The sequence below is a fragment of the Chinchilla lanigera genome, unplaced genomic scaffold (genome assembly GCF_000276665.1).
Source record: "Chinchilla lanigera isolate Chin_1 unplaced genomic scaffold, ChiLan1.0 scaffold00098, whole genome shotgun sequence".
NCBI lineage: Eukaryota > Metazoa > Chordata > Mammalia > Rodentia > Chinchillidae > Chinchilla > Chinchilla lanigera.
In genome coordinates, this window is record NW_004955499.1 from 1700586 (window position 1) to 1723265 (window position 22680).

General features: G+C 49.5%; 1 protein-coding gene across 1 annotated transcript in view; it reads left to right on the forward strand.

The window, feature by feature from the left end:
• Window positions 1-272: 272 nt before the first annotated feature.
• The window catches only part of Gyg2 (glycogenin 2), a gene marked incomplete at its 5' end in the record, with an annotated part of 37036 nt that continues 14628 nt past the window's right edge, over window positions 273-22680 (forward strand). The window contains 7 exon segments of the mRNA XM_005406519.2: window positions 273-395; window positions 6068-6209; window positions 12309-12483; window positions 14387-14549; window positions 16699-16825; window positions 18943-19183; window positions 21881-22054. Of these exon segments, the coding sequence (XP_005406576.2) occupies window positions 389-395; window positions 6068-6209; window positions 12309-12483; window positions 14387-14549; window positions 16699-16825; window positions 18943-19183; window positions 21881-22054 (1029 nt within the window).

Sequence of the window (22680 nt, forward strand, 5' to 3'; positions counted from 1 at the left end):
GGGGGCGCCCGGCGTGCATCTGGGTGCAGACAGAGGCAGCTGAGCTGGGAGGAGGAGTGGAGCGCGTGCGGACTGCGGGGAGCCGCCCTCTCCGGCGCTGGTCCCGGCTGGCGACCTAGGTGGGATGCGCAGGGTCCACAGGAGCTGTGGGGAGCAGGCGGCTTTGCAGACAGCAGGGTTTGGGGTGCACCGGTCGTGCAGGGGCCCAGGGCTTGGGGGCCCCAGTGTGGGCCGTGGAGAGGGGCTCAGGAGGGTCGCTCTGTCGCCCGCAGGCCCGGGAATTCACACAAGGACCCTGGCTGGACACAGCGCTTCGCCCGGGGTGCTGGTGGGCGCTGATCACCCTCGCCCCACGCCAGGGCGCACGCCGGTGACCCCGCCTCGGACCATGTCGGGTGAGTAGCCCAAGGCGCCTTCCACGATTGACTTTTCAAACCCCGAGTCCCCACTGCGCGTCCCGGATGTCTGTGGACGCGGGGTGTCTCACAGCAGCTGGCCAGAGGGGTGACTTACTGGGTGCTGGGGGTCCCCTGAGGGTTCTGCGTTTTCCTCCTGAGATGAAACAGCTTTGTGGGAGAGGCCAAATAATATTCTCTGTGCTTCGCAGACACATGGCAAGAAGTCTGCGCCCATAAACATTCGGGAGGGAGGTGGCTTTGGGGTGTCAGACTTTGGGTCCTTGGTCCAAGTTACGTTGTTCTGTGGAGACCCCTGCTTTGCTTCTCCCCGGCAACAATGACATCAGGTGAGACCTGGCCTCGCCAGCCAGGTCGGTCCGTGAGGGTCTTGTGCATGTCACGTTAGGCCAAAACACCTAGAAATCAGAGGGCAGTTGTCACCACCAGTATTGTAGGCTTTTCTGCAAGAAATTCCAAGGACACCCTTTTCTTGGTCCCGACCAGACTTGGTCCCTGAGCTCCTTCTGTCTTGTACTTTGTCCCCACTGGTGCCTCAGGCGGGAGCTGGGTGCGCCCTGGCCTTTGCAGAGGCTGCGTGAGAGCCCGGTGCAGAGCTGCAGAAAGGACCCTGTGTTCTTTGAACCTGTTTGGAGCTGTATACGGTGCAGACACACCTCTCTCCAAGGCTGGGAGGGTCCTTATACGCCCGCATTCGTGGGGCTCGGGTCAGCGCTGGAATGTCCCACGGGACCCTCGGGGACCCCGGTGTGGGGATTCAGCTCTTTGCCCCAGACAGAAAGTACCTTTGAGCACGAAAAGAAACAGGAAATTGCCACCGGTGTTATTTTATGGGGTGGCTTGGATTTTTGGCAGGGCCCCGTGCAGAACAGGGAAGGGATAGAAATAAACACTTCTTTAGAAAAAAAAAACTGTGCTACTGCAGTCTGAAGGCTGGCTTGGTTTATTTATGCTTATTTTTAAAATAACTGCTTGTTTGGAGCTGAGTTAGAATACGGGAACAGGGCTGGGCGTGGTGGCGCACACCTGTGATCCCAGCACTCAGGAGGCTGAGGCAGGAGGATTGTTGGGAGTTCGAGACCAGCCTGGGCTACAAAGTGAGCTCAAGGCCAGCCTGAACTGCGGAGCGAGACCCTGTCTCAAAAAAAAATACAGGGAGAGACTGTCTTTCTATTTTCCCCGCTTTGGTGGATGACCAAAGCTGTCCTGGGGCCGTGGTGGTAGTAAACTCAGACCTTAAGTGGGGGAACATTGCATGATGGTGGGTGTCTGCTGGCACCCAGTGGCAAACTGGGGTCAGGCAGAGTGTGACAGACGGGGCAGTGTGGGATCTGACTATTGGCCAGTAGGTGGAGGATCCTCGCTCATCGGAGGGAGGGGTCTTCCTTGCCCTTAGGCTTTCTTGTGATTGTTCCCCAAAGCCTCAGTCAGGTCCTACTTACCTGAGATATTTATCTTTCTCATGGATAAGTCGCTACTATGTCTGAACCCAGTTGAAAATGTACTTTTGTCGTAATCCCCATTTACAGTATTTCCACGGACCCCCATTTTTAGCAGGAAGAGCTCCAACCAAAGCCGGGTTATTTTCAGTGTTTCTGGATGTTAAAATGGTAAATGGGGAGAAGGTGATCTGGTGAGGTATCCCATGTCTTTCGGTTACCTTCTGGTTAGGAAGAGTTTTCTGCTCTTTGGGAGGAAATACAAGAATGACTAAAGAAATCAGCTCTTCCTTAACTCTGCCAGAAATGTCTTATTTCTTTGTGGAGGGTGGAATCCATGGGCGACTTCAGTACAAAGTAAATAGATGACTGTATTCATCAAACTGCAGCTTAGTAGCAAAAGGGAGTTTCCGTGCCTGGAAAGGGGTGCTGGAAAGAATCTCTACGCTGCTTCTCCCCAGTTTGAGTCCAGCAGCGCTTGGTCAGCACCTTGAATTTCCCGCGCAGCTATCTAAGATTTTGGATGTCCCACAGCCGGGCAGCTTAAACCACAGATGCTTCCCCTTCTGTCCTGGAGCGGAGCCCGAGGTCCAGGAGGGGGCAGCACCGGCTCTTCCCTGTGTCTCACACACGCGTGCTTTGTGCGTGTCTGCATCCTCCTGTCCTCAGAAGAACCTGGTCCTGTGGGGTTGGGGCCATTCTGAGACTCAGTTTACCTTCTCCAGCTCTTTAAAGACACCAGCTCCACCTAGCCATAGGTTGAGGTCCTGGGGATCAGGGTTGCAATGCAAGAATTTGTGAGTGGAGTGATATTCAGACTGTAGTACCTGTTTACTCCAACGGTTCCTCTTGAGTCCTCAGGAATAGCTCTACAACCAGTGCAGGAGTTACCAATCACTGATATTTGTCTGAGTCTGCTTCTCGTCACTGTGAGAAAATACAGAGAAAAACGACCTAGGGGACAAGGGTTTGATTTATGTCACATTTCAGAAGGTTCAGTCCATGGTCCATTGGTCCAGGAGTGAGGACATCATGGCGGGTGTCTGATTTCAGAAGGCTCAGTCCATGGTCCATTGGTCCATTGGTCCAGGAGTGAGGACATCATGGCGGGTGTCTGATCTCAGAAGGTTCAGTCCATGGTCCATTGGTCCCAGACTGAGGACATCATGGTGGGTGTCTGATCTCAGAAGGTTCAGTCCATGGTCCATTGGTCTAGGAGTGAGGACATCATGGCGGGTGTCTGATCTCAGAAGGTTCAGTCCATGGTCCATTGGTCCCAGAGTGAGGACATCATGGCGGACTGGCATGGGGGAAGAAAGATGCTCACAGCTAGGGGGCTCCATGCCCGCAAATGCTCTGCCCAGGCTTTTCTCTCCACCCTCTCCTGGCTCCTGCCTCTTGCTTTTCTGATTCCTTTCTTGGCTATTTTTAGTTGACTGTGTTTTTGGAGGCAGGAGGGACTAGTTATTTTGAGGACTTCTGTGGACTCAGAGGTTAGAGTGACCTTGGATGCAAGGGAATTGTGGAGGGAACTGTTTTTCTTTTGTCTTTGAAAGGCATTAGAGAGTTAGGATGGAATTAATCAAGGGATGCATGTGCACCAGGTCTGCACATTCCTGAGTGGGTGGGGGAGGGCTTATGGTTTCATCTTTATTGCTGGGCTGATGGATACGTTCCACCAGGGTATATTCTATACTCTGTGCTGAGCTGGGCCACCTTTGCTAGAGCATTTGACATGCGGTGCTGAAAGCGTTTACCTCTCAGCAGTGTGAAATAGATACACATATATGATAGAAGATAGCCAGTAGGTAGGAGATAGGGAGAGCATGCATACATAGTAGCCTAGATGCAAATGGCAGGTAGATGATGTGTAGAGATAGATGAATAGATGGATAAGATGGACAGGTGGGTGAGTACATGGGTGGATAGGTAGGTAGATAGATAGATGAATACGTAGATAAACATGTAGAATAGATAGATGAATACATAGATATATAGAAAGACAGATGAATACATAGGTAGATAAATGTATAGAAAGATAGATAGATAGATAGATAGATGGATAGAAGGATAGAAGGATAGATGGATGGATGAACCAATAGATAGATGGACAGGTGGATGGGTGGACAGATTAGATGACTGATAGAGAGATGGATGGGTGAATAGATAGGTGGGTGGATGGATGGATGGATGGATGGGCGGACGGACAGACCAGCAGGTAGACGGACAGGTGGATGGATGGACAGATTAGATGATAGATAGATAGATGGATAGATAGATAGATAGATAGATAGATAAATAGGTGGATGGATGGATGAACCAGGAGACAGGCAGGCAGATACGCAGATTAGATAGGTGAGTGGATGGATGGACAGATTGGTGGATGGGTGGATGGATGCATAAATGGACGGAAGGACAGAGAGGTGGGTGTGTGATCGACAGACATTGGGTATCTTTTGCTCTGCAGACCTGACTACTGCAGTCTGCCGTCTGCAATAGGCTGCCCACAGTGGCGATGCCAGGAATTCTCTTTCCTTCTTACCCCGAAGGGGGCGGGGATATCTCCAGAGGAGCCACTGGTACGGGCGCAGTTTGGAGGCCCCCCTCTGGAGTGTGAGGTCGAGGAGCCAGCCCCAGGGACTGCCGCGCTGACAGAAGCCGGATATTAATGATATTCACTTTGACTACTTTTCTGCCCTATTTCCGCCGCTGGTGCAGAGGGTGCCGTGTGGTGTGGAAGGGGAGGCGTGTGTGTCTTCCAGAATCACGCGGCTGGCTGTGCTTTGGCTGCTGGCTACCTGCAATGAATTTTAATTTCTGTGCTAGGCGTGCCAGCCTGCAGGCCGTGGGGGTTTTCTCAGTGGTTTTTTTTCCTTTCCTTCCACTCCAGTCTTTATGCTGGTAGCAAGCTCCGATGAGCTCAAGAGTCAGGTTCTTGAAAATTCACTGTATGATTCATCTCATTTATATGCACGCGGACTTCAAAGGACCACAAAGTGGCTCTGTCCTTAGACCTAATTCCTGTTGCCCTGGAACATTAGAGCACGGGCGACCTTCTGTTTAATGAAAATGTTTTATTTTGGTTTAGATGTAGAATGACCCCAAATGTTTCCTCATTTGAGGTGGTGCTTTGGAAGGTAACTGGATTATGGGGTGCTGTGTGCACCTCAGTGGATCCATCATGGATAAGTTCCTGGCTGAATGTGCTGTAGGAGGCGGGGCCTGGTTGGAGGTGGTGACTGGGGCGTGATCTGGAAGGGTGTATTCTTGTCCCCGGCTCCTCCTTTCTCTCTCCGCTTCCTGGCTGCCATGACGCGAGCATCTTTCCTCCTCTACGCCCATCCACCATGATGCTCCTATTTTAGAACAGCCAGCTATGGACTGTACCTTCTGCAACTGTGAGACAAATTGAACCTTCCCCTCTTTAAGTTGTGGGTGTTAGGTATTTTGTCCCAGCCACGTAAAATGAATAAATTTTCCTTACTTTTCTTTATGATCTCTTAGCAAATCTTTTTAACAACTACTTTGTGTGGAATTTGATGAACAATCTTGGTCACTTCGTCAGATAGCACTTTTATTTATCTTTTAGTTGTGTGTGCTTTTTTGCTGCAACTCAAGTAATCAGAGTATTGATTTTACTATTTGCTTCCCGTCCTCCTGTCCTGTTTTATCCACCTAAAATAGAAGCACACTTCCTGGGTGAATTTCCAAGACTCTAATGTAAGCTGAGTGTACTAGCAGCACCCTGGGAGGCTGAGGCAGGAGGATTGTAATTTTGTAAATTATCTATCTTGGGGCAATTTAGCAAGATCCTACCTCAAAAAAAAAAAAAAAAAGGTTGACAATATGGGTTAAATATACAAGATCATGTGAAACATAAACCAACAAAACCAAGACAAAACAAGCAAAAGTAAAAAAGAAAATCTAACGTAATATGAAAACATACAGTGCGTCCTCTTCGTAATGGAAAACCAGGAAAAAGTAATATATCCTGGATGAGGCAGCCTGAAGCTCAGCATTTTCTAACATTCTTTCTGCATCTGTGTTTGGGCCGAAAGGACTCGTCGTACAAGACGTCCCAAATGTACATTTAAGAAGGTGGTGAGCTGGGTGGGTGCAAGCCAGGCATTGTGAGAGAAGACCAGGGGACTGCAGGTTCTGTCACTGTGGAGCATTCCTCACGAGTGGAACCTTGATGTTGTCTGTCCACAGTGGCCGACCAGGCCTTCGTTACTTTGGCCACCAGTGACATCTCCTGCCAGGGTGCATTGGTTTTGGGACAATCCCTGCGAAACCACAGGACCACGAGGAAGCTGGTGGTGATGATCACGCCGCAGGTATCTGACCCGCTCAGGTAAGAGGTGCAGACATGCTTACCCTGCCCAGGTGTCTTCTCTCAGTTGAGTGAAAGCTGTCACTGTCCTGGGGCATGTAGGATTTGTCTTGGGTTCTGCCAACCTTTGCCTGGTGGAGTGGGTAGCCAATAGTCATGGCGAGTGTCCATTTTAGATGCCAACAATCATGGCGGGTGTCCGCCATTTTGGGTGACCAACAATTATGGCAAGTGTCAGCCATTTTGGGTGGCCAACAGTCATGGCGGGTGTCTGCCATTTTGGGAGGCCAACAGTCATGGTGGGTGTCAGCCATTTTGGGTGGCCAACAGTCATGGCAGGTGTCCACCATTTTGGGTGGTCAGCAATCACGGTGGGTGTCTGCCATTTTGGGTGGCCAACGATCATGGCGGGTGTCTGCCATCTTAGGTGCCTGCAGTCATGGTGTGTGTCTGCCATTTTGGGTGGTCAACAATCATGGTGAGTATCTGCCATTTTGGGTGGTCAGCAGTCATGGTGGGTGTCAGCCACTTTGGGTGGCCAACAGTCATGGCAGGTGTCCACCATTTTGGGTGGTTAACAATCAAGGTGAGCGTCAGCCATCTTGGGTAGCCAACAGTCATGGTGGATGTCCGCCATTTACAGCGCATCTTCCCATCACTGTGAAAGTTGTTGGACATCTGGCATCTTGAGTAGTGGACCTCAGAATATGTGCACGGTTTAATGATGACTGTTAGGATCTGTGTCTGGATATCTCACGGGGTCGTAGGTGGGGCTTTGTCAGAGATGGCTGGATCTAGAGTGTGTGATACTGGGATTAAGGGTTGGTGATTGCTGGATTAGTCCAGTGGTTGGTTTGTCACCACCCGAATCCCGGTTGCCTGGATGCAGTGTGACGGAAAGAAAGAGGCTTGTCTTGTCCCTTATTTGCTTTTCTTCCTTTTGCCCTGCCATGGACTGTTTCTTTGCCATGTGCCACCATGCCTTGGAGCCAGCTGATGATGAACTGAAACCTCTACAAACTATGAACTCAATTAACCTTTCCCCTTTTAACTTGAGGTGTTGAGTATTTTGTCTCAGCAATGAGAAAAGTGATTGAGACAGTCCAGGATGTTCAAGAATTGTGACCCGTGGCTGATATTGCTGTGAGGACCCGATAGAGTGTATTTACACAAAGCAAAGTGCTGGACTGTTTGTAGGCCGAGATGTTGCAGGCACGGTTTTGTCATGCTGCATGGATCAGCAGTGAGTTAACGCTTACTTCTGTGTGTTCCTGGAGGCTTGTGTTTGGGATCTTGGGAGAGTGATTGAGTGCAGATAGCAGAAAGCTTGGGACAGGAAGTCCTGAGTAAGGGAAAGCAGGAGAAGCTGCTCGCTAGAGAGACAGAGATATCTTAGCTCCGGGCACATAGACTTCGGGCTGCAGTCAAAAAAAGGGGGACTGTCCCACCTAATCCTCTTCTGAATTATCGAATGAATGATCAACTTATTCCATGGGGACACTAAGCTCTGTTCTGAGGTTTATCCCTGTTCCTACAAAGCCAGCCAGATTTGCCCTAATGTTCTTATTTCATCCTAAACATTTTCCAAAAGCTCCTCCTCTAAATACCAGAGTCAGAATAGGTTTTCTACTCCCTGGGGCACCTCACAGTGGAGAGATTAAGTTTCAACACACAAACCATAACAAAAACAGTCACAAAACGTAAATGTAGACATTTTTATAAAAGGGAGGCTGAGACAGGAGGATTTCATTTCTAAGTTCCAGCCCAGTCTCACCTAGCAACTTAAAGACTTAGCAAGACTTTATCTCAGAATAACTACTTCCCAAGGTGCTGGGATGTTGCTCAGTGGGAGAGCCCTGGATTCAATCCCCAGGATGAAAAAAAAAGTGGTAGTTTGGGTTAAATTTTAAAAGCAAATATTACAGAGAGCTTGGAGTGGATGATATGTGAGAGGTGTTCCTGATGACTGATGGGTGGGAAGAAAAGTCTTAGAAGAAAATAACCAGTCTGAGTCCGTCAGATTCAACCTCAGTGACATCCGGGGCTGGTGCTTCTGTGTGGGGCTGTCTCCTGGGTGCTTGGGGGCCACCCTCTCGGTATCAGCAGAGATACCCCGCCCCAGTTGTGACAACCAAAAATCTGTCAAGAAACTGTTGTGAGTGAATGTTTCTTCTGCCCCAAGAACTCTTTGCTAAATGAGGAAAAAAGAAAGGAGAGCATTGGAAAAGTTGTTTATGTTTAAAAGCTAAAGCAGCCTGGCCAGCCACTGTCACAGTCCTTACAATAGAGAGGTGGGCTATTGTCCAGCACGGATAAAGAATTCTCAGCAACAGCGCAAATACACAAATACAGAAAAGGTACTAGACTTGCATCTTAAATGCATATTCAACCGTTTATGTTTAAAAATTTAAAAGAACCTCCTGGCATGCACATTAACAATATTTCCAACGGAGAGATTGGTTATTGAACACCGTGTGTAGAAAATACCCTGTATATTTGTGTGTGTGTGTGTGTGTGTGTGTGTGTGTGTGTGTGTGCATGTGCTGATTTTATATCCAGGATTGTTGGGCTAAGCTATACCCTCAACCATCTGTTATTTTTTATTTTGAGTCAGGGTCTTCCTGAGTTGCTAAGTTGCCCAAGCGGGGTTGCAACTTGTGATCCTCCTTCCTCAGCCTCCTAGAGGGCAGGGATGGTAGGCATACACCACCCTTCCTTGGTCATGTATAACAAACACTAAGCAAAAATAGACATATACACCAAAAAGTGTGAAACATGGACAGTAAATACAGTTTGAGCTCTCTCAGAAAAACTAAAGTCTAGTGAAGTTACCCACTAGCTGGGTTAGACGTTTGTAACCACTTACCTTAGCAAATATCTTTATAAATGCTGGTTTCATGGGGGCAGAAAATGGGAGAAGACTTCAACCAAATTGGCTGTAACCCATGGTTGTAAAGATACTTCAGGTTAATGGATGCTTCTTCAGTTGGTGTGTTTTCTGTCCTAACTAAGACAGGATCCAAAAAGAAAGGAAAGAGGTTTGGTGGTGGACCTTGTCCTGGGTCCCCTGGACTTTCAGATTCAGAATTTCTGGGGTGCTGAGAGCTGGGGGAGATGGCCATGTTGGTGGACACTGGTCCCAGGGTGGGAGACCCTCTGCAGTGTGCCCACTGTCCCCTGTATAGAGAGGGGTGTAGGTGAAGAAGTGATGTTGCCCTGTCCCAGCTGCCTCGATGTCCTGAATAGACTCAAAGCATTGACCTTTCCTGGTCATTTTGACCATGGGGAGGAGCCAGAAGTCGCACGGTGCCAAATCTGGTGACTGAGGTGGACGAGGACACGGCGTCCTGAATTGATGAGCTGCCTTTCTGCTGGATGGTGCTCCACCGCAGCAGTCACTGAGTTTTTGATCACACCTGGTAAAGACTCCCAGGATATCAGGAGCCTTTGTGGTGCAGTACTTTCTGCATGTGCACAAACTGCAGGGCACACACTCACACTCTTCAAACGAGGTTCGTCATGAACGTTGATTCTGCTGCTAGGATGATATTTTACGGGAATGCGTAGGAGGATTTGAGGGCGTCAGTCCCAGGGCTGTTTGGAGTGGGGCTGGCTCTGTGTGTCGTTCAGCTGTGAGGGACACCATAAATTCTGTCAAGAACCGGCCAAAAAGGGAAGGGAAACGAGATGACAGACTAGGAGTTTCTTAGCCATGCAGTGACTTTGAAGACAACGAAAAACCATGTACTTGAACTGCAAGGAAATGTTGGAAACTCCAAAACGATTGAGCACAGAACTTCAGGGTCTGTCGGACCGAAGTTTCAGAAACAAAGGAAAGTGGATGAAATAGAACAGAGAAAGTAACTCCCGTCATAGTTCAGCTCCAAGACAGGATTTTAAATGCAGAGGTTCCTGAAGATTGATAAGAGTGGATTACAGCAAGCTGGGTGTGTTGGTGTACACCTGTCATCCTACCACTCTGGGAGGCTGAGGCAGGACGATCACAAGTTGGAGTAAGTCCAGCCAGGGCAACTTAAGGACTTAGTGAGGCCCTGTGTCAAAATGAAAAATAAAAAGGGCTGGGGATGGAGTTCAGTGTGAAGGAACTTACAGGGGAGACTTGTCAACATTTTCCTTTTATACTTTGCATTCCTTTTTTTTTTTGGTCTCTTTGAGACAGGGTCTTGCTGTGCAGTTCAGGCTGGCCTTGAGCTCATGTTGTAGCCCAGGCTGGTCTCAAACTCGCAATGATCCTCCTGCCTCAGCCTCCCGAGTGCTGGGATTGCAGGTGTGCACTACCACTCCTGGCTTTATACTTTGAATTTGTTATTTGGTCGATGAGATTTCACAAGCACCTCCCTCTTGTCTTCCTAGATTAATTTATTTCCCTTTCTAGCAATTCTTTAAGTCCTTTTTTTTTGAATCAGCACTAGATTTTCCAGTTCATTATACAATAAAGGCCAAGCCAGATGCTTATTTAAAAAAAAAAAAAACTAAGAGGCACATTTTATTTCGACAAAAAGCTGTATCTTTCAAGAACTGAGTATCAAACATGTATGCAACCAGCAATGTCAGGTTTGAACACAGAAAGGAAAGGGCTGGCGGAGGTTGTAGTGGGTACCTCTTGTTTTTTTCCTGGTCAGGGTTCACTTTTCTCTGCCTGTGCATTCTGCCGAGGGAAGCGCTCTTTCTAAGAGATGACCCGGGTCAATCTACCTTAAGACCATTCTGTTCAATTTGTCACACTTTTTGCGGTTTGCACACCAGGAATCTACACTTTCCTTATGAATTCTGCGGTGTACTGGCATACAGATTTGTGAAGTGGTTGGTCATGATCTTGTTTTGGCAGCTTCCGTGATAACTTCATCTTTCTCATTTCCAGTTGCATCAATTTGCATCTTTTCACTCCTGCTTGCCTTAGACTGGCTAAGCATTTGTCTATTTCTGTATTCTTTGGAAGAACCCATTCTTTGATTCATTAATTCTTTACTTCTTTTTTGTGTCCAGACTTTTTTTGATGTCTGCTCTGATCCTTGTCATTTCCTTCCTTGTACTTATTTTGGGTTTAGATTGTATTTGTTTTCCCAGCACTTTCTTTGTTGTGTCTTTTTGAGACAGGGTCTCACTATGCAGTTCAGGCTGGCCTTGAGTTCACTTTGTAGGCTGGTCTCAAACTTGCGATGATCCTCCTGCCTCAGCCTCCTGAGTGCTGGGATTACAGGCGTGCGCCACCATGCTCGGCTCTTTTCCAGGACTTTGAGGTGCACTGACAGGTTATTTATCTGAGCTTCTTCTGTTGCCCTGACGTGAACATCCACAGCTGTCAACCGCCCTCTTAGGAATACCTTCATGGAGTGGCATTACCACTTAGGTACAAGTGTCTTATTTTCTTCCTTGGTTCCTTCTGTAACCTGTTGTTTATGTAAGAGTGTATTGTTTTGTTTCCACGCAGTTGCATAATTTCTGCTCTTGGAAGATAAATTCTGAACGTGAAGACTGCAGTGAGACAGACCCATGTCCCATATTCCGAAGCAGCATCTGCCATGCTCTTGAAAGAGGAGGTTGCCCTGTGTACGTGGTCACCTGCCGTCCCCTTGTCTGTCGTCTTTTTTTTTTTCAGCATCATCAAATAATTTAAAGGAGCATTGGACAGTTGTGAAATTTTTGTTTATTCTGGTATTTACTGGTTATACAACAAATCCATGACAAACTACCAGGTTAATTTTATGTTATTTCCTCAAGCCTGAGGTTTGTTGATGACTTCAAATGTGGGACCTTCAAATTTGAAGGTAGGGAATGTGTTCGTGTCTACTTTACCATGTATTTGCTTAAGCTTATAAAGCTCTCTGTCCAGATCGTGCTGATACTCTGAGCTGGTATCGACAGATCCTCCAGATATCTGTCTTTTGACTTGTATTCTTTAATCTTGTCCACGAAGAGTTTCTGTGTAGGGTCAAGTTCCTTATTAAAGACCACCACTGAAGCATGAGTATTCCTTCGCAAATGGACGGAGACTGCCGACCGAACAACAGAGGAAAACCTGAAGAGCCTCTGAAGAATCAGGATGATTCCACAGTACTTGGACTCAGTCCTGAGCTCCTGTTGTGTGTCTTTTACCAGGCTTGTCCTCTCCCGGGTCTTTGATGAGGTGATTGAGGTGAACGTGTTGGAGGGTGAAGACTATGCTCACCTTGCCTTTCTGAAGAGACCGGAGCTGGGGGTCACTCTCACTAAGCTTCACTGTTGGACGCTCACCCAGTATAGCAAGTGTGTCTTCCTGGATGTGGACACTCTGGTGAGTCTGGGGAGAAAAGACCAGCACCACATTCTCCACTTAATGAGGAACCCATCAAAGCCTGAGCCTCTGTATGCTCCAGCTAGATGTTTGTTCCTGAAGGTAGATTCCTGGATTAGCCAGTTTTCTGTTGCTGAGACAAAGTACCAGTATGCATTAACTAAAAGGAGAAGAAGTTTAATTCTGCTTATGGTTTCAGAGGGCTCAGTTCATAATTGCTTCATTCTCTGAGGCTCAAGGTTTAAGAGGGTTCCGTTCATAATCGGCTGGCTCCAAGGCAGGTACAACATGGCGGAGAAAAGGTGCTCAACTTATGGCACCCAGGAAGCAGAGAATAAACACAAACCCAAAGACAGAGGTGCCAGGGATCAGATACAGTCCCAGTGTCACACCTCCACGACCCCTCCAGACAGACCACTAATGTCCTAGGCATCCATCAGGTCAGAGAAGTGGATGGTGAACATGACCCGCCATAATCCCCATGAGGTATTGTGCATTTCTGCACCTAGCATGGAGCTTTAGTCCATCAGAATCAGCCGTCATGATGAGTCCTGTGCTCCTATTCCTGAGGATACTCAGGCACTTGAAGAAAGGTCCTTTCCGCAGGACGGGTTGGTGAGCAAATTATCTGATCGACTCCACATAGAAAACTTGGAAGGCAATATTTTGTCTTGATTGTCTATTGAGCTGTGTGTTCCTGACCAGAATGGGGCACCAGCCCTGCAAACTGTGGCATTGCCTGGCTGCTATTTTGCATTGTTATCTGCAGTGCAAACCCGTGATGGACGTTTTCTAAACAGCGTCATCGCCGGAGATTCTAAATATGAAACGACAGCAGTTTTTGGCTAAGACAACGGGGTCCAGAGGAACGCCAGTGCTCTGTCCTCAGGCCAGTGGTTTGAAACACAGCACAATTTGGAAAGGCAACCTGAGCCAGATGTGGTGGCACACACTTGTCATTTTAGTACTTTAGGAGGCTGAGGCAGGAAGATTACAAGTTTGAACCCAAACTGGGCAACTCAGTGAGATTCTGATTCTAAATAAAAATTGCCTGGGAATGCAGCTCAGTCTCACGGTCCTGCGTTCACTCCCCAGGGCTGAAAAGAAAAACACCAATGTGAACTGGAGGAAATTGGAAGTAGTAGCCAGGCTCCCCCAAGGCAGCTGATCCTCCCATGTTGAATTGCAGGCGGGCCTGTACTGGCATAGCCTGCAATTCCATTGTTCCACAGTCCTGCAGGTCATGGGTCACACTCTCTACAGGAGGAGCTTAGGGCATTCCATGGGGAATGTTACGGTTTGCATCCAAAGAGTCTCCAAAGCCTCATGTTCTGATGAGGGACTTCGGAAGATGCTTAGATCATGGGATGGGGTGCCGTGTTCATTGTTGGATTCATCTGTTTGAAAATTCAAGGTTGACTGTGCTACTGGGGTTGGAAGACTTGGGTCCCTGTGCTGCATGACCTGGAAGGGTTTATCTCCCTTCCTGGGCCCTCCCTTCTCTCTTTGCTTCCTGGCTGCCATGATGTGAGTGTCTTTCCTCCCCACGCCCATCCTCCATGATCCTGCCTTGGAGCAGCACACCATGGACTGAACCCTCTGCGACCGTGAGCCTAATTAAACTTCTAAGAAAAGTGACTAAGATGACATTGTAAAATCGGCCTCAAAGTTACTTAATTTTAGCACACACTACTTGAAATCAGCCTGAGAACAGTGTTTCTCATAAATGTTTCTCCTTTGGAGCAGAAGACTGAAAGTTTTCTAGAATCACCAGAGAAGTAGGCAGTGGTTTCCAAACACCAGGTGGTCAGCCCCAACTTGGGCTCTCGATGGCGCTTTTCAGTGATCTCCACTGGAGGCAAAAGAAATACCGTTACTGGTCGTCCACATTTTCTTTCTTCAGGTTCTGTCCAATATTGATGAGCTGTTCGACAGGGATGAGTTGTCAGCAGCCCCGGACCCCGGCTGGCCAGACTGCTTCAACAGTGGGGTCTTCGTCTTCCATCCCTCCCTGGAAACGCACAGCCGCCTTCTGCAGCACGCCACAGAGCACGGCAGCTTCGATGGTAAGTGCAGGTGCCGGGGAATCTGCAGCAGGAATGCGAGCTCTCGCCTGGCTCAGTCTGTCACCCGCCGTGTGGCCCTGTGTCTGTAACCGAAAACGTGAAGACAAGGGTTGGAATGGAGGCGGGGCATGGGAGTGCACACCTGCCATCCCAGCACTCTGGGAGGCTGAGGCAGGAAGATGGTAAATTTGAGCCCAATGTGGGCAACTCAGAAATTTAATAAGACTGGGTCTCACAATTTAAAAAAATAATTCCCAAAGGGTAAAGGATGGAGCTCCCTGTGCAGGCCCTGGGTTCAATCCACTGTACTGTGGAGGAGGAGGAGGAGAAGATGGAGAAGAGGAAGGAGATAGAGGAGATGGAGGAGCAGATGGAGCAGGAGATGGAAGAGGAAGAGATTGGGCAGGATGAGATGGGGGAGGAGGAGCTGGAGGAGGAGACAGAAGAGGAGGAGATGGAGGAGGAGGAGATGGAGGAGGAGATGCAGGAGGAGGAGGAGATGGAAGAGGAGCTGGAGAAGGAGATGCAGGAGGAGGAGGAGATGGAGGAGATGGAGGAGGAGATGCAGGAGGGGATGCAGGAGGAGATGGAGGAGGAGGAGGAGATGGAGGAGGAGATGGAGGAAGAGGAGATGGAGGAGATGGAGGAGATGGAGGAGGAGATGCAGGAGGAGACGGAGGAGAGGGAGGAGGAGAGGGAGAAGGAGGAGACAGAGGAGGAAGAGATGGACGAGGAGGTGGAGGAGGAGGAGAAAGGAGGAGAAGGAGGAAGAGGAGATAGGGGAGGTGGAGGAGGAGGAGAAGATGGAGATTGAGATGGAGAAGAGGAAGGAGATAGAGGAGGATGAGATGGAGGAGAAGATGGAGGAGCAAGAAATGGAGGAGGAAGAGGAGGACAATTGCCAGGTTAGGTTCAGTCAGGGTGATAGAAGAGTGGCAGACTGTGAAGGCGGCTGGGGGTGTGGCTCCGCACTGAGTGATACCTTAGCATGCAGAGTCCCTGGGTTTGTATTACCCCCCAGTACAATGAACTTCTTTGGTACCTGGGATGTCGCTCAGCGATAGCCCGTTCTTAGCATGCACAAAGCCCGGCTTCCAGCCCTCTCCCCCGGAACTCTCGGGGCTGCGTGTCTGGTTCCATGGGAGAGCACGTGCTTACTGTCCATGGGGCCCTGGGTGCACCTCAGCATCATGATACAAAAGACTGAGAAGACATTTTTGAGTGAGTAATGCAGGTAGAACAATATGGAAAGCTCCCTGAGAAGCAGTCAGGAGGAGTAGACGGTGTCCGTCACGAAGAAGCGGTGCACAGCATGCCCTGAAGGACTGGATCAGAACTGTGTTCTGCGTTTTAATCCCTATCGTCTCACACGCAAATACTCCCTTCAAACCACTTGTGTAGTCATATCCTACATGGGCAGACTCACACGGAAACAATTTTGAATTGAATGTGGATGTTTTTCTAGGTTGGAGATTAAATAGTTCAGTGAGGCAGACATGAGGGTGGACGTCTGTCTTCCCAGCACTCTGGGAGGCTGAGGCAGGAGGATTGCCAGTTGAAGCTTAGCTGGGGCACTTTAGCAACTTAGCAAGCCCCCAGCTGAATATAAAGTTAAAAAAGGGCTGAGGAGGTTGCCCGGTGCAGAGGTCCTGGATTTAATGCTCAGTGCCCCAAAAAGCGTAGGCAGTGAGTTTAAAATTGGGATGTTTTCAACTTCCACCGCAGATAGCTACACTTTCCAGAAAGCACGTTAGATAGTGCAGTGACCATCCGCACATCAGAAAAGTGCTGTGAGTTTGGGAAAGTAAAAGACAATAGGAGATGCTGAAAAGTGCCTGAGGGCAAGATGCAATGGAAATAACCCTGTGGAAGGATCAGGGAAACCCACTGTTACACCTGGTACATTCCCGGGGTGCTGTGTTGCTAAGTCGCCTGTGCTGAGCTCAAACCTGTCCTCCTGCCTCAGCCTCCCAGTTGATGATCAGGCCAGTTATGAGTGGAGTATTTTGGCGAGAATTTCACTTGGGGGGAGACAGAGGAAGAAGGTGAAGAGGAAGAAGTGTAGATAGTTACTCACGCGCTCCTCTGCGTTTCCGTGCTCTGCCAGACTGCGCTGACTGACTTCTGTTCGTTTCGGTCCGTCACTCAGGGGCCGACCAAGGGTTGCTGAACAGTTTCTTCAGGACCTGGGCCACGGCCGACCTCCACAAGCACTTGCCCTTCGTGTACAACCTGAGCAGCAGCCCCGCGTACACCTACAGCCCCGCCTTCCAACAGTGAGCTGCCTGTGTGCCCACCTGCCGGCCGGGCCGCCGCCCGGCCCGCTTCATCTCCCAGGGAGCCCCGGGGCTCATGCACAAACACGGCGCAAGTTTACAGTTTTAAAAGCATGTGTTACAGCCAAAGGCACATTGTTTTGAATCCTCCCCGGCCTTGCACACACTCATCCCACCGTCCTGGCCGCTTTCTGCAGCAGCTCTGGAGTCCTCCTTCCTGAGGGTCTGTCCCAGGTGTGATCAGAAACATGGTGACTGCCGCTGCCCAGCCCCACCCAGTGGCAAGGCAGCTGGTAAACACACGACGCTGTGTCCTCATCCACCTTGGTCACCGGATCTGGCACCGTGTGACTTGCAGCTTCTTCCCAAGGTCACAGTGAGGTCAACTTGTTGAGTCCATTTAGGACATGGAGGCGGCCAGGACAGTGCAGCTGAAGACCCTCAGGAAGGAGCACTCCAGAGCTACTGCAGAAGGCGGCCAGGACGGTGGGATGAGTGTGTGCACAAAGCCAGGAGGATTTTGAGGGGATTCATGCCAATGAGTCTATACTGGGAGAATTTATTTTTAAAAATGAAACTTTCACTGAATTTTTCAATCACACTCTATGCATCAGCCTTTGATAGAGAACAAATTTATAACACATCATCTGTTCGTGATGTAGGGTTGTTGAAAGATTTATAGCAGTGGTTCCCAAAGTGTCTTCCAAGGAAACGCACGAGTTTTCCCATTAAGAAAAAAATGAATGGTAAGATGTTATTTTCCATCTTCGCTGATTCTCTTACGAGGAAGTGGTGGAATTTTATTGAGATGAAACAGCATGTGGTAAGAAGATACACTGACCAGAGAGAAAGAAGAGAAGCCAGCTGTCTATTTTCAGGTTGTAGAAGTGAGGATAATGCTAACACTACTTAGGGTCATCTGAGCACTTAGGATAATAGATTTCCTGTTTCTCATACTTTTTTAACTGTAAGGAACCTGGGCCAGGGAGATAGCTCAGCGGCACAGTGCCTGCCTGGCAAGCGCAAGGTCCTGAGTTTGATTCCTGGTACCTAAATAAATAATAAATAAATAAATAAAAGGAACCTTTTTCTGTGAAAAAACGGAGTATGTATGTTCGTAGGTAGTGGCTTGCTTCTGTTGTGGTGAGTTGATGACCTGTTGTTATAGCAGAAATGGTGAAAACTGAAGATAGAAAACCAGAGAATCATCTGCAGAGCAGAGAATTCCAGGGACTTCTGTTTTAATAAAAGAGAATAAGTTCACGGTGGCTTGGCAATGTATCTGCCTCACGCACTGTAAATGTTACCATATTTTTGTTTCTGTCCTTTTAAGGGTCGGACGATTTTTAGCTGCCGTCTTGAAAACTCTGGTTGATTCTTTTCCATTTTTAGGGAGAATCTCAGCCTGTTACGATTAAATCTCTCAGTCTGCAGTAAACCAACTTCAGTGGGTGAGGGCTTTGTGCAGGAAAAGACAGGAAATACCAGTTGAGTAGCCCTAACCCAAAGACCCCACATCCAAAATGCCCCCAAATGCAAACTTTTTCATTACTGCATGATGTACTGTGGGAAATCCCACGGTCAGTAGTTTTGAATGCACTGAAAATGCCGTGGCAAATTACCTTTGGGCTGCGTGTGAGATGCAGCTGGATCCGAGAGGATTTCTTGCTGACGTTTGTTGCCTTCCCAAGCTGTGTCCCTCCTGCAGAACCGGAAAAGCGCTTTGGGTCCCCTGCTGTTAGGATAATGGATGTGCGATGTGCACTTTCCAGCTTTGGTTTGTTTTGTTGCTATTGTTCGTTTTCGTTTTGTTTTGTCGAGGCAGGGTCTCACCCTGGAGTTCAGGCTGGCCGTGAAGTCACAGCGATCCTCCTGCCTCAGCCTCCCGAGCGCTGGGATGACAGCCATGCGCCACCACATCCGTCGCATCTTCGGCTTTTTAAAAACTATCTTTACACAGAAGAGCTGCACATCGATGTAGCTGACCCGGTGCCACTGGGGGTGCACGGGCCCCTTCCGCACAGCTCTGTGCCCCCAGGTGGCGCGCGGGGGTCCTTGTTGTGTTGTGCCTTCGGCCACTTCTCCCTGGAGTCACAATCCTCCCTGTGTCCCCGCAGGTTCGGGTCCAGCGCCAAGGTGGTCCGCTTCTCGGGGTCCAGGAAGCCCTGGAGCTACGCGTACAGCCCGCAGAGCGGCTCCCTGGTGGAGCAGGGCTCGGGCTGTGGCCCGGGCTCAGGCCCGCCTGGCGGGCGGCAGGAGTCCTTCCTCAGCCTCTGGTGGCGCATCTACCACGACCACGTGCTGCCGCTGTGCGCACAGGGCCGGGCCGCCCCGAGCCCCGAGCCCCCCGGCCCCCACGTAAGGCTCCTGCGGGTCCCGTCCCACGCTTCCTCGCTCGCTCCCGGAGCCCGTGTGTGCCCTGCTGGCAAGCAGTCCTGGTGTGGGGCGGGTGTGCGCACGGCCGCTGCTGCCTCCCTCCCATCCTGCCCCGCGCCCTGGCCCCGCCTCCCTCCCATCCTGCCCCGCGCCCTGGCCCCGCCTCCCTCCCATCCTGCCCCGCGCTCTGGCCCCGCCTCCCTCCCATCCTGCCCCGCGCTCTGGCCCCGCCCCCTCCCATTTTGCCGCTGGCTCCAGCCTTGCCTCCCCTCCCATCTTGCCACGCGCTCCTGGCCACGCCCCCTCCCATCCTGGCCCCGCCTCCCTCCCATCCTGCCCCGCGCTGTGGCCCCGCCTCTCTTCCCGTCCTTCCCTGCGCTCCCGGCCCCGCCTCCCCTCCCTACTGTCCTGTCCTGTACTCCTGCCCCGCCTCCCATCGTGCCCTGCGCTCCCTCCCATCCTGCCCCCGCGCTCCTGGCCCCGCCCCCCTCCCTCCCGTCCTGCCCCGCGCTCCCAGCTCTCGGTGTCTTTGTGTGTACAGAAGGTTTGCGCTCATTATTTTCCCTTCCATTCTGGACTGTGCGTCTCCTTTTCTCTCTACCTACCATCTCTCTGTCTTTTGTTTTTGCTCATTACTGACCCTTTGGGTTTCTCACACAAGAGAAACCATGAGACCCTACAGTGTATGTGCCCGATTGATTTCGCTTAACGTTATGGACTCAAGGAGCATCGATTTTCCCACAAGTAACTGGCATTTATCCCTTGTCATGGCTGCCTAATATTCTGCTGTGTGGAAACAGTTTTTTTTTTTTTTTTCTTCATCTTTTTGAGACAGGATCTTGCAGTTCAGGCCAGCCTTGAGCTCACTTTGTAGCCCAGGCTGGCCTCGAACTCGCAGCAGTTCTCCTGCCTCAGCTTCCCCAGTGCTAAGTATACACGTTTTCTTCATCCATTCATCTGTGTGTGGAAAACAAGGTGTTTGCAAGACTTACGAATTGTGTTGCTATAAACATGGGTGTGCACGGATCCCTGTGATGGGATATTTTCGGCTTTTGGGGAGACATCTAAAAGGGGACCAGCGGAGGTAAATGGGATTTCTGGCTTCAGCGTTTTGAGGAATCTCCACTTCCATCTCCATAGTGGTTGTACCTGTTTACGTGCCCACCAACAGTGAAGGGTTCCTTTCCCCCACAGCCCCTCCAGCGTTTGTTACTGGTTGATTTCTTGATGGCAGCCATTCTTCCTGGGGTGAGATAGAATCTCTGAGTTGTTTGAATTTGCTTTAAAGTAACGGCCAAGGATGTGGAGGATCATTTCCCATATTCACTGGCCGAATTCATTCCTGTATTCTCTTCTTTAGTTTTTTTTTTCCCTGTACTGGGAATCGAACTCATGACTTTGCGCTTGCCAGGCAGGCGCTGTGCCACTGAGCTAAATCCGCAGCCCCTCATTCCTGTATTCTCTCACTGAAATCATCACCCAAAATAGCAATCATAAGGAGAGTCCTTTTTTTTTTTTTTTTTCTTTCTTTATAAGAGACACTTTGATGTCTGTGGTTTGCACTCTGAGGAACATCCTGGATGTTCTTTTCAGGTTACTGCGCTCAGTGTATTTGTGGCTTTTTATATTTTCCTTATCATTATCTACTTCTGTTACATTAAAACAAACAATGAAAGAAATACAGTTGGAGGATTGGTATGTGAATGACATTTTTTAGAAATTTATTTATTTATTTATTTATTTATTTATGGTGGTGGCACACGCCTGTCATTCCAGCAGTCTGGGAGGCAGAGGCAGGAGGATCGCAAGTTGGAGTGGGAACCCAGCTTGGACAACTTCGTGAGTTAGTGAGAGGCCATCTCAAAATAAAAAATACAAGAGGCTCAGGGTAGAGCTCAGTGTGAGCGAAGGACTTGGGTTCAGTCAGCGATACTGAAAAAAAATTATTTGGATTGATCCCAATTTCATGTGCTTTAATATCCTATGTGCCTTGCGTGGCAAAGCGTGTGCTGTCTGCCACATAGGGAGTGTGTTTGCCCCGAAAAAGCGTAGCTGCTGTACACTTAGGTAACGGGGACCCTTGCTTTCCTCGTGCGTGTTAATGTCTAGCAGAATTTTTAGCGACCTGCAGTCAATTCTTGGCAGACACCCTACTTGTGAAACTGAAACACATGGGTGTTTTTCTGTTTTTCTACTGTGATTTTTTACTACTTATTTTCTAGTGAAATCTCCTCCAGCGTCCCAGTTTCCTTTTCACTGGTGCTCGTCTGCAGTACGTGACGTTTGTATTTGTTTTGGGGGGTCGTTCCTAGCTGGGACATATCTTAATTGCTTTCCATCTCCTTTTTCCTCCTCTTACTTTGTTCTTCAGAGTTCCCACCATTTGAGTATTTTTTGTGTTTCTGAGACAGGGTCTCGCTGTAAGTTCAGGCTGGCCTTGAGATCATTGTGTAGCCCAGGCTGGCCTCAAACTTGCAGCGATCCTCCTGCCTCAGCCTCCCAGAGTGGTGGTAATTGTGTACAAGACCCTGCCTGACTTGAGCTTGCATTTAATGAGAGCGGATGGGAGGCTTTGGCATCCTTGTCTGTTCAGACAGAAGGATGGGTCAAAGTTCAGAGGGCCGTGAGCTAGTTCAGGTGTACAAAGCACTTGCTAAGCGTGTCTGTGTGTGTGCACAGGTTTCTCCTGGAGGCGCTGACGTGTGCTGTGGAAACTCAGTGTCTGGAGCTAAAGAACTATGTGCAAGTTCAGCTCCCAGCACTGAGGGTCCACCGTGTGCAACTTCAGCCCTGGGGTCTGACGCCAAGGTGGATGAGAGCCATCCGTCCTCCGAAGGACGCTGCTCGGAAGATGTAAGTACCTGCCTTCCCTACAGCAGGGTTGAGGTTTGGCCTCTGGATCCCCAGAAGGGGAAGAGATGGTCTTCAGATTCCTTGGGGGTGCGGGGATCCTACAGATGATTAGGACTTGTTAGACTGAGTGGTGGGCACCTGCCAAAGATGTCCGTTTCCAATCCCAGGAATCCATGACTGTGGCCATCCATAGTAAAGGGGCTTTCTAGAGTGGGTGATGGGTGTTGAGGTGCCGGGTGATCTCAGGGCAGCCAGTCAAATTATAAGGATCCTCGTAAGACTGAAAGAGTAGAGTCAGAGTCGGTTCTTGGGAGCAGTGCCAGTGCCCACCATGGGAGGGGCTGTGCTTGGCTCGGTCCTGTGAACCATGCTCACCCTGGAACTTAGAAAAGAGACGGAGCGTAGCAGCTCCCTGCAAAGCCACAGGTGCCAGTCAACATGGTGTCACCATGACAGAGTACCTGAGAAACAGAGCACAGAGGAGGGAAGGTTGGTTTGGGCTCAGTGCTTCAGAGAGTTCAGTCTGTAGTTGGCTGGCCCCAGGTCAGGAGCATCATGGTGGATGGGTGGGGTGGAGGAAAGATGCTCACGTCATGATGGACAGGAAGGAGAGAGAGAGAGAGTGC